Here is a 13,241-nt window from a genome sequence, read left to right on the forward strand (position 1 = left end):
ATAAAAATATTATTTTTAAATATAAAAAAATTAGAAAATGTTTTATTTAATAAATTTTATTTAATAAACAGGTTTAATTTAAAAAGATACAATGATAATTTTTTATCATTAAAACAATATAGATGATACTATAGGTAGCAGTACAATGTAAATTATAACTCCAGGCATTATTCTATTCTTTGAAAAAACAATATAAAGTAAAATCATAAATGCATTTCTTTTTAATATTCTTTTTACGATGTTTGCGTACACAGAAATAGGTTTTTTACTGAACGAGGAAAAATTTGTTGAATAGAAAAGAGTTTTTATCTAGTAAGTACTTATTTATCATTTTCTTCAAAACAGCTTTTATGAGAGACTTTTTATTATTGTCCTATGAAAAAAAGAAAAAATACATAATATTTTTTCTATATGTGTATAGTTTCTAAGCGCGTACTCTCACAGAGCTGCGCGTTATGTAAGTTTTTCTAAGTTTTCCTACACAAATACTGCCGACATGAGAAAATATATTAGGTATCTTGATGAATCAGCGCAAAAAACTTTGTTATACTTCGCTTACTAAATTCGTAGATCGATTTCATAAAAAAATCATTACTCGAATTATTTCAATATTATATAGCTACATTGCCGCTGCAGTGAAATAATTCTGTAGTTGCATTCAATTAAATAGCGTAATGTAAATCTATTATAATATACAATCTTTATTTTAATTATTACGTAATTATTAAATATCAACAATATTGAGTACTAATGTAACATTATTAATATCACAAATTCCTATTTTATAGATATTTTATGTTTAAACAAATATATAACAAATGTATATAACAAATGTATTTTTTATATTTAATATAACAAATGTATTTTTTTATAACATATATTTTTTTAGAAACTGTTCGAAATTATTTCTTTTTGCTACTTACATTATTTTGCTTTTATAGTTCATATTTTATAAAAATTTATTCTATCAATTTGAGATATATACATATATATGTATTTTTTATACTTTGGTATTTGTAATAAGTTCATTGTTTATTCAATTTCGGTACAATTGTCATTGTTAATGGATAATAGTTTATGATTATAGTATCTTTATGGAACTAATAACTCATCATCGAACCGTTAAATTAATCCGAGCGTATAAATTGACACGCGTACATGTATTAGTGTAATCTAGGAAGAATGTTTTATTTTAAAGTCATTTATGGAATTGCACCTAAACTAGAAACTCGGAAAGTCTAGAGCAGTGTTCTATGACAAAAGCATTATTACTCATAAACTTCGCGAAAGCGATTTTACGTTCTACGCGTGCGAAAAGGTAATTTCCTCACAACATTATTCGAGAATAATCTATCGTTATATCACAACTTCTACCCTCCCGAGAAAAATCGGTGCGATTTCTTTAAATATTTTTACAATAAAACGAGATTAAAATAAGCTTCATGGAGAACGATCCGGGAAGTAAACAGCAAATAATATAAAACAGTTCTTACATCGTCTAACACATGCGAACGTACGAGAAAAGCGATTTAGTGAGAAATCGTCGTCATATAAATTGGTTGGAAACTTTGACATTTTGCTTTTCCTAAGCATTAAATTTCGCGAAGGTATTAAAGTTTCTGTTCAAATACTTTATTACGAAAATATTATTAATTAGATTAATCGAAATTTATCTATATAAGATTAAAAATGTCACATATTAGGAAAATATGATGACAACATAAGAACATTCTTATGTTCTTTAATAAAAAAATTTAAATAGCAATCTGAACAATATGAACTTTAGAAACTTTATTTTATAATAATAATAATTTAAAGGTATTATAATGTTGCATTTTACAATTGTGAAATAAATTATAAAAGATTAATTATTATATTTTAAATTGCATTACAATTTCTTAACAAGATAAAAATTGAATTTGTGTGTGTGTGTGTGTGTGTGTGTGTGTGTGTGTATTGAAGGAAATTCACGACGTCTCACGAGTGCTACGTTACACGAAAATTCCCCTCGCTCGCTGTACCGAAACCAGCGACAAGCAGAGTAGTCAAGGAACGGCGCAAAGGGAGGGACACAATAGAAGTGGCTCAATAAAAAGGATTTCGGTGCAAAGAATTTCCCACTGCATGATTACCCCGCCTGGTCGAGCACGTAGCTCTCGTCGTGGATTCCTATTGTAGAAACCATCGTACACCATGCTTTTTCTTCTCATTGAGATACTCGTTCGATCCGCGAAAAAGGTGCAACGCTTTTACGATAATTACGCGGTAAGTTCGCTGTTATTATCGCAAGTACAAAATCACTTCTAAATCGTATCTATGAGAAATTTATTACTTAATAATTATTTTTTCGTTTTTTGGGTTTTTCCAAAATCTGTTGTTTTTTTCAAATTAATGATTTAAAAGAGGAATTGTCTATTGAAGATTTCTTTCCAAGAAAATTGTCAATTTTTCAACAAACATTATTGTCGTCGGTACAAATGGGAAAAGTTAATTTCCATTAGTCTCGACTTTCTCTTCGTTGAAAAGAGGCAGGCAAAGCGTGACAACTCCTCTTTGATAAAGACTCAGGACATACATTTATCTTATGGTCAAAATATGTCACATATTATTCATTCTGTTTATTTGGGACTGTCTTTTCCCTTTCTGTGTTTCTACTTTTTGTACCATAATTTCTCTCTATCCCTCTTGTCTGTGCATTATATTCTTACGTTTGTTTCGATAGTTAGTCCTACTTTCTGATTCTTGATGATGTCTTTTCTTCTTTCCTTAACTTCTGTTTTTTTTATTATTATTCATATTGCTCTTCTATTCTATCTCTACAATTCTTTTTTTCTAACTTATCCCCTCCCCCCGCTCCATTGGTATTTTTCTTCAAACTGTCATTCTTTTCTCATTCCGTTCTTCTTTCATACACTAAATTGTTCTCTGTCTCTTTTACTCGTTACTTCGTTGATCTTCTCTGCTCTCGCATTGCTCTCATCTTCCTGCCTTCGGTTTCGCCTTCTCATTTACACTATCATGACGCGTTCCCCGTTTTTCTCTTTCCCTTCCTCTTTCGCATTCGCTGTTCTCTTGTTTTCCTCTTTTTTCATGTGTTCACTTACCGCGGTGGAACTCTTCAGTTTATTATATCTTCTTCTCTTTCTTATTCTTGTTATTCGACTCTTTCCTTGCGCGCACCTTTCGACCTACGTTGAGCGGTATTTTCTTTTTCTTTCTTCGTCCGACCATCTTTTTCTTTCATATGGATCGAAGGTTTATTCTCTCGGTGCTTTAGACCGGTTAAAAATCTCACAGACCCTAAACGTTTTCAAACAGGAACGCTTCGAGTAGATATAAGAATATCGATAAAATTATTTATTGATTTTTTTTCAAAATTCTATAGTATTATATTAAATATGAACAGGTATCGCATCATGATTGTATAAATTAGAAGATACCATTGCAGTGATTATTAAAATAATAGGTATATTGATAAAATGTACATATTTAAAATAAAGTATATTTCTTTTAATTTATTTCGTTTTACCATTTCGTTTAACCATTTCTCTTTGTTCTACTCCAGATAAAATGATGAAACATATATAGCGTTTGCCATTCCACGTAAACGTGTGTCACATTCGTCGACCTTTAATATCTTCAGGTAATCGGCCTTCATCGCGATAAACTCTAGCCAGAGCATTCAAGTGAACCAGTGTGAAACAATGACAAAATCCATAATATTTACTGAATAATCTGCTAAATTTCATGAAATTAATTTTGTGATTTCATCATAAAAGCAAACTCGTATGAATCTTGTAAAATTAATAGTTGGTTTTTTAAGCAAAAAATTTTGTGTGTTTATTCTAATTACTAGTTATTAGAGAAAGGAGCATAAAAAAGCCAACGCTGAATATTTTGTTTATTTTAAACTAAACTAAGTTAAATGAATTGTTTATTCCGTGGTGAATAATGTGACACGGTGTATGCTACAATGCATTAATAAAGCAGATGTATGCAGACATATTATTTACAAAAAGTAAAACTCAAAGGATCATAAAACAACGTGCTATATAAATTGTTACTTGAATCCGTTACTTAAAAATGGTGACATAGAAACCAGAATTATTTTAAATCCCTAAATAAACAAAATTATATTTAATTTGATATGTAATAATATAACATTTCTCATTGATTTCAAACAAATTTTATTTTTTTATTTTTCAGAATAAAATTAAATATATTATATATAAAAAATTATATATATTATATATAAAAGAAATTCTTTAGATTTTGATAAATTCTTAAGAGTATCTGTTCATATAAGAAAACATTGCTTATCAAAAATTTTAATGGCGTCTATGTCAATACTAGAGTACGACGACCTATGGGGGAGCGTGCTGAATGCATTTGCACCGATACTATTAACACGACGCACTGTATACTGTTGAACAGGAGACGCACATATGAATTGTGTATGCATGCGCACGCGTACGTGTGTGTATGTGTGTGTGTGTGTGTGTGTGTGTGTGTGTGTGTGTGTGTATGTTGTATATGTTGTATTGTGTGTGAGCGTCACCGTTCACCGTCATAGATAAGCACGCGGCAATGTAGTGTTCGTGCGAGCGTCCTCGTTGAGGGACAAAGCGCTTAGCGTTTCTTAAGGAGAATAGTTCTATGTTAAAACTACAGTTAAATATTTGCACTTGATACAGATACAATTTGTGCTGACCGTTAAATCTTAATAAGAAAAAAATAATTTTTGCCAATCATATATAATACAGTCATAATACAAATTTTGTATTAAATTATATAATTTTATATTTTAAATGAAATAATTTTATCTTCTTTTAAATAATTATATCTACGTGGAAGTATCATATATTTCACATATTTCACAAAGAATGCAAAAACTTGATATATAATGCATCATATTATCAATATCACTTATGACAAATAGTTACAATGATATAGGTTTTTTATGATATTTATAAAACGTATTTTGCCAAATATATTGTTAGCTTAATAACTGTTCTGTAGATAACCAATGTACAAACAACATGAAATGAATGTGTAACATTAAATAATTTACATACGGTTACTAAAAAATCGATTATTTAAAAAAGCTCTATATTACTATACTTTTTATCATCATTACCTTTTATTATATAATGAACATTTATTACATTACAGTGAGCGAGAATTACTCGTAGCAACGTTAGTGAAAGGTCATATTAATATTAAATACGTATATCGTAAATTAATTCAAATTAAATTACTATAAGTAAGTGAGATATAATAAAAAGTATGAAATATAATAAAAAGTAATATAATAAAATATAATAAAAATGCAATAAAACTGACAAATAAACAAAAATATGTTTAATTAGAGATTTTTTAACAAAACTCATTTCAAATTAATTATGAGAGAGAGAGAGAGAGAGAGAGAGAGAGAGAGAGTGAGAGAGAGAGAGAGAGAGTGAAAGAACAATATCATTATGTTATGTATGAATATGATTTTTCGAAAAATAATCTGTACATATATTTTTATTGTGCAACTGTTTTTTATATAAAAAATTAACAAAAAATTGTAGGATATAATTCAAATTTTTCCACTTAAAGTATTTCCATTTAAAGTATTTTTAAACAAATTAGAATATTTGAACGATTTTTAAATACAAATGTAATATATTTTTAAAAAATGCAAATAAAACATAAAATGAATAAAAAGAAAAGTAACGTTGAAGATTTATATGTAGGTATTGTAAGAAATTTTCATCAGTAGCTGAGCAATAATCGAATTATTAGTGATGATTTTTAGTTACAATGATATAATACTATGAACTTTATACTTTAACCCGTCACTGTAAGAATGTTAAGAAGTTTTCTGATCAATCTGTGAAACAAACGATATGATGAATAAATAAATAGCACAAATTAATTTAATATGACAAAATTATTTATACAACATACTTTCATTTGTGAGCTAAAATATAATCTATATTTTAATGAGATTAATATAAATAACATAAAAATTCATACCAACTGATTAATTAATAAAAATTTTTGTATGCAATATTAATCGTATTACAATAAAATGTCTATCAAAAGATTCTTGGATGAATTTTCTACTTAATCGTCATGAATGCAAAAAAGAAATTATATTGTTTTGTGGAAACTCTTTATCAATTAATAATTGAAGTTATAACGCGACAGATGTATGCACGCTCCGTCGATGAGAAAAACAAGTAATATATAGATAGACAGAGAAAGAGAAAAAGAGAGATAGTTAGAGATAGTTAGAGAGAAGAAGAGAAAGATAGAAGGGAGGAAAGAAAAAAGAAACACCATGTTATATAGAACAGGCGAGCTTAAGTTTACCTAAGAGAGGATAAAACTGACTCGCTTCACAGTTTCGCGCGCCAACGAGATGTATCGTAAAGAAAAAAAAAGAAGCATTGTGTTGCGAAGCGGATTCCTTTTCGCTTGCGCAGGTGGGTTTACTCTACCTATTCGCCATAAGATACTAGCGGTTATGAGATAGGCTGCCGTAATCTACATCTGTCTTCCTATTAGATTAATTAAATGAAACTCTGAAACTGTCTCATCAAGGTTCCTGCTGCATATCATGAGACAATTATCGTAATAGGATAGGATTAATTTTTGAATTTTCAACGTGGTAAATAGAATCCTATCATAAATCTTGATTATTAATAATATAATTAGTACAATTAATGATCGGCTGGAATTGTTAATCTACTGTCAAGTTGATTGAACATAAATAAAGAGATGACTGATATTAAACATTTGTATTTATTTTCAATTTTCTATAGTACTTTTATAGACACTAAAAAAGATAGTTTTAAAAAATGTTATTTGTCTATTAAAATTTATACAAATATATAATTTAACTAACAAATATATAATTTAACTATTCAAAATTAGAATTATGAAGTTAAGATTAATTTGTGTAATTGTTTCAAATTTTTCTTCAGATATTGTCTTATGAGAAATATATTTCGATAGAACAATTTCAAAAGAACTAATTTGATAATTTAATTGTGCGTTTTTGTTTACTCGGTTATTTTTCACCTTATAATCTTCTTTTATAATATTTTTGCGTCAATAATTGAAATATAGTTGTAAAACACTCGTTTTTAAAATAGAAGAAATTTTATTATTTAACAATAATGGAACAAATGGAGCAAGAATGTAAATTAAACAAGACAAATTTAACAAAAAACAAAAACAATATAAAATTTAAGACAGAACATTTTGTTCAAAATGCTCTCTTCTATGGTGATTGGAAAATCTTTAATAATTTTAAAACTAAGCATTTCTAGATATATTAGGTGTAGTAAAATGAAATCCATTATTTTTCCATTCAATTTCATGCAAAAATAATGGATTTCTTTTTATTACACCTACTATATTCATGCGAATTGTCCAATATTGATCGATGAGAATATACGTTCTGAGAATATTTGACACCGATTAAAACGCATCCTGTATGTACATGAAAGAGCAATTTCTTTTCGTGACAAATATACAGCAGTCATAAATCCATTGCCTCTTTGTAGCCACAGATGTTCAAGAGAATATATGTGTATATGTACATACATATTGACAATGTCCTGTTGCGCAAACCAAGTTTATTCACACGCTTTGCGATATTCGGACTATCTATACGTGACGTGATACCTGAATTTTTCTGTACTATTTTTATTTCAAAAAATTTTTTTAAATATTTGTTCCGAGATTTTTTTATGTATGTTTTTTTTTTAACAAGAAACTTAGGTCTTACAGTTAGTGATATAAGTTTTTATATTCTCTCTTCCATAAATCAATGTGCATAAAATATTTTTTTTACTTTATTGGTGGTTCTCAAGCTTAAAAAAATTACTCGATATCATTTTTTCTCGCATTTTTTAAATTGAAGCAAGATCTTTTTTGTAAAGATCAAAGAACAAAAAGTTATTGCTTTAAAAATGGAACAAATTATCAATTTTTTAAAATTCTAATTAATACGCACGAAGATAAGTATTGATATTGTATCCTAATAACACTTGATACTAAATGTATTAATAATTTAGATTTTCTAGTCATCACATGTTCTTTCTTATTAATATCACTAAGTACATTAAAATATTTAGCAACTCTCTTTTAGCACAATATCATTGTAAGCAATACAGCGTGAAATCATTTCAAATTCAGAAATTACAAGCCAAAATATTGTACATTAGATGCAATGCTGAATTTACGATGCAATTTGCGATACAAAAATGAAAAAAAAAACGATACAACGGTTTTTCATTTAATCGCACATTAAATCAATATTGTTTTACATTTTAATGCTATCCAGTAGACTGTAAATAGCGTCGTTTCTTGACCTAAAGGCTGCAAGTAGCTACATGTTTATTTAGGAAAAGATTACCATGAGAAAAGGACATGATAGATGGAAAAGCTGGGAGAAGACGATGAGATATAAGCGATGAAGGGCATGGACCGTTAATAATCGTAATTTACGCTGTAAATTGGACGGTGTGTCTGATTCACCAGTTTTAGTTGTGCAGTGAGACAGGTAACATTTAAGTGACTAATTATTAGATGCAATCCAGAGAATATGAGTATATTACTCCACAATTCAACGATGTTACCGTTATTGCTCTTTGCTCAAAATAAATCTATTTTTTAGGTAAAACACTCATAGCCAAATTATTTATAACATCATCATGTTTGTTTGCGTTTACTCGAGGGACAAGAAATACGATTTGTTTTAGTACATAAAAACACGGAATTTGTTTTGCAATTAGAACACCAGAGACCGCGATGTGCTGTATATCTATCTGCTTTTTGAAAAATTTTATTCACAATATATCGCTTTTGATATATCAATTGTTACATAACTATCTTTGATATATTTACTAAATCTTTTCAATCGATGTATCAGCAAATTCCGAGTTGAAGCTTAAATTGCTAAAGATATTATTTGCTTTTTAAAATTATACTGTTTTTATAATAACTTTTAATTTTAATCATAATTTCTTTTTATCTCTGCTGAATTCGTAAATATACGAATTACTAGTTGACATTTTCTTTATTATAATAAATAAATCTTAAAACACAATACAGAATCGACAAAAATTTTCATATTTTATTCTTGATTGCGACTGCATTATTAATAATTTTATAAAATATTATCTGAAAAAGACTTGTGATATTTTCACAAAATTTTCACATTTTACATTTAGCAAGAAATGTTATCGCATAAGCCTTTTAAATCTGCGTATGTATTATTCTACAGTATATAGAAAATATTAACTTACATTCATATCTCATTTATATTTTTTTATTTATCTTATTGCTCACAAATATCTATCGAATTTTAATATTAACTAATTACTATTGTACTTTGTATTCATTTGTTTTATGTTTACCGTTCTGTTAAGTTCCAAACTAGCAAGATTAATGAGATATCGAAATTAATATCAAAATATTTCAATAAAGTCGGCTATTATAATATATGAGTAAAAAATGCTGATCCTATGTACGCAGAGTTGGATCATCTTCGTACGGTATTTATTTGTAATGCGAGTCGCGTTTGTCGAATAAAATTTGATAGCGAGTTTCCAAAATATCGTCGGTTAATTTTATCAGACGTCGCGAATGAAGAGGTGAGTGGAGGGAAGGCGGTGGCATCGATCCGTTATTCGAGAGATATAAAAAGGAAAAAGGTTATTCCTCTAAACTGCATAGTGTTATCTCGCTTGCATTCGCACCAAATAATGAAGTTTGTATTGTCGTCGTCGTTAATGTCGCCCGAGTAATTATTTTAAACAATATCCAATTTAATCGTTGTGTGTATATATTTATTAAAGTGATTCATGAGAAAGAGAGAATACAATTAGACTATGTCAAATGTATAACGAACGAAGACATCTTCTTAATGTCTCTCCTTTTTTTTCTCTTTTTTCGAATGTTTATTATTTCTCCTAGAATAACGTAGATGAAGCATGTTATCGCTTCATACCGTGCTAAATATCATGATAAGTGAGCAATTCGTTTTGTAGGATATTCCCGTTAATAATCGAATATAAATAATAAATGCAACTTTTGTTACCAACAATTGTTACCAACTTGAGATAGAAGCAGAGAGAGAGAGAGAGAGAGAGAGAGAGAGAACTCGTAACATATTAATTTGTTCAATACTGACATTATTCTTAAATCTTCCTGGAACGTTCATTCAAAAGATACGAAGATATTCGTGAATTTTACGAATTGTTGGGGGCTATGAAATAAAGAAAAAAAAAAATGATTTAATATTTTATTTGATGATCACAGTGCAAACATTCGCGAGATTAAGCGGACTAATGGTCATCTGCACTACTGATAAAAGCTGGTAGAATAAGACCTTGAGTGGACTTATTCCGTCGTAAATAATCGCTGCTGAATAAGTCAATTCTTCTTCCTGCGTGTCGTGAGTATATTCCTTTTGCTCATCAGTTTTTAATTATAGATTATAGCTATGGCCGTTTTTAGACAATTACATATAACGAATACAACAATGAATACTTTAGTCTTAAAATCTATCTTTGTTAATTGTTCTTTAAATGAAATTAAAATATAATTGAAACGCAAAAAATTTTAATTTAATAAATGTATACTAAAATTTAAATTTTAGTCGGCACGAACTTTCCGGACAACCCAATATTTTATACATATATGTAAATATAAATATCATAAACTATAAGAATAAACTATAAGAATTTTTGAAATATCAAATATCAATAAATTATAAGATCAAATGCTAAACAGTATTTGTGTAATTAAAGTCTCAAATAACTTATTTAAATAATAGAATTTGAATATATATTTATATATTTAATAAATGTTAATATATATTAAATGTCTATGTAAGTCAATAAAAGACAATTTGTGTGTGTGTGTGTGTGTGTGTGTGTGTGTGTGTGTGTGTATGTGTGTGTGTGTGTGTGTGTGTATAAAAATATCAACAAATCGATTGGACTAATTCATTTTAGATTTATCTAAAAATTGTCTTACAGGTCTATAATTAAATTTAAAAAATGTTAATCAATTAATTGAACCGCCTAATGAAAGAAAGCAATTGAGTAATTAAAAAATATCTTTTCAACTTTTTCACAAAATAATGCTCTCTATACATTTAATCAATTCTTTTATAAATATAAATTCGTGCATTAAATATTTAAAGATTATATCCTTCTCTCTCTCTCTCTCTCTCTCTCTCTCTCTCTCTCTCTCTCTCTCTCTCTCTCTCTCTCCGAGTTACAGCGAAATGGCAATGTCGAATGCACTGAGATAATCGCAAATCATAGCAGGATTATCCTAGAAGTCGCAAACTCCCTCAGCTACTTGCAATTTACGAAACTACTTCATCGAGAGTTCTCTTGTTATTGCTCAATCATTTATTGTTTACTGTTATTTTTGAGCAATCGGAATCGGACGAAACAATGGATTCGGCATATAATCATCTCGTCTTCGACAAATCGTATTCATAAAAAATTCTCTTGTTTTTATCAAACAAACTATCATCGTCATATTAAAATAATGATCATTTGTCATAGCGAACAGTGCACATTTTCACATCCATTATTATTTTCGAGAAGCATGAAACATTTCATGACCGATTGCGGGGATTACAAAAAAGATCAATAATATCTACTGAAAATTGCATTTACGAAAAAAACATTTATTTCTCTCTACAATTGCTTTTGTAAAGCTTATTTATTAACGAGAAAGTCTTCTCTTCTTGTACCTAATTTAAATTTATAAGAAACTTATAATGTTTGTACACATGCTGTTTCGTTTTAACTTTCTTTACAATTATTTGAGTCATAATAAAATAAATCATTGATAATATATTGTCTGTGACATTTATATCAATACTGACATTAATAATTAAAAATCTTCTCGAAATATCATTGAAAGAAAAACATTGAACACTAATCAATTAATCAATAAATTATTGTTTTCTGCTTTCTCGTATATAAATCGTCGGCCATAAGATTCAGTGAAACATAATTAAATTTATAACGAAACTTGCAAGCGAACATGATTCTCTGCTCGTGCGAGAGAATCGGCGTTATCCCTTCTTTGTCGACGATTCTCCTTGAAAAAATCTACGCAGAATTGCCATGACGGAATTGCCATGAGAGATGTGACGCAAACGCATTGTCGTAAGCTTTTCACCTGTCACGGCTATCACCGCGCGGCCGCTGCCGTCATCATCGTCATCGTCGCTGTCGCCGCTACTGCCGCTGTTGTTGCCACTGTCGCCGCCTGGTCGTTTCTCTGTGTGAAATCGGGCCGTGTGAGAAATTGGAGAACGCTCTGCGTGTGTGTCTCTCTTCTTCCCTCCTCTCCTCAATGCCAGACCGCATCACAATTCATTTCCCAACTGGCGCGGTATAGTACGCTCGCGCCACCCGACATTCTTATCCTACCAGCCTTTCTCTCCTTGCCGCTTCGCCCCGTTTGTGAACGTCCGCTTATACATACAATTAAATCTTCTTCTTTCCCCTCCCCCTCCCTCCACCCTCACTCTTCTACATTACTTTTTTCTTTTTTGATCGTTCGCAACTTTTTAATGTATAACAATATAATACAATAATGTAAAACAAATGATGAGGTAAAGTTTTCTTTTTTTAATATTTGATTTTTTTAAACAAAATTTGAAAAGAATTTTTGTAAAAAAAATAAATTTAAGAATAATAAATGACAATGAGCGAAAGTTCTCATAATTTCAGAATTTTTTTATATATACATAACTAGATTTTATATTTCACTTGATTCAGTCCAAATGAATTTTTTTTTATTCAAATTTAAAAAATGAAATTAGAATTTACAAATTAAACAAACTTACAAGTTCAGTAATACGGAATTAGCTCCAACCGAATAACTGTGTATAATTCATAAGAGATATGGCGATTTTACTGAGTGCTACTTTCTTCAAATGTTACGTAACACGATTTGAACAAAAATTAATTTTAATATGGGAGCTACTATATTCTGTGCACACACAAGTAATAATTTTTTAATGAAATTTTTATAATAAAGTATTTCTTCAATCTTTGATATAAACGAATATATTTTTGAATCTCTAAAATTTTACAGTTTGAATTACCTAAACATAAATTGAAATACTTTAAAGTTAAAGATTAGTAATCGTGTCTAAATTTAATTATTAAATATACAATAAACAATATTTAAATAATATTTAAATA

The 13,241-nt window shown here is 28.7% G+C and overlaps 1 protein-coding gene across 1 annotated transcript in view; it reads right to left on the bottom strand.

Moving 5' to 3' along the window:
• The window catches only part of LOC108694928, a 113,498-nt gene that overhangs the window by 70,241 nt on the left and 30,016 nt on the right, over positions 1–13,241 (bottom strand). The window contains exon 3 of the mRNA XM_018204621.1: positions 12,142–12,309. Within this exon, the coding sequence (XP_018060110.1) occupies positions 12,142–12,309 (168 nt within the window). The remainder of the gene's footprint in view (positions 1–12,141; positions 12,310–13,241) is intronic.

Source organism: Atta colombica, unplaced genomic scaffold, assembly GCF_001594045.1.
Source record: "Atta colombica isolate Treedump-2 unplaced genomic scaffold, Acol1.0 scaffold126, whole genome shotgun sequence".
In the NCBI taxonomy this organism is placed as follows: Eukaryota; Metazoa; Arthropoda; class Insecta; order Hymenoptera; family Formicidae; genus Atta; species Atta colombica.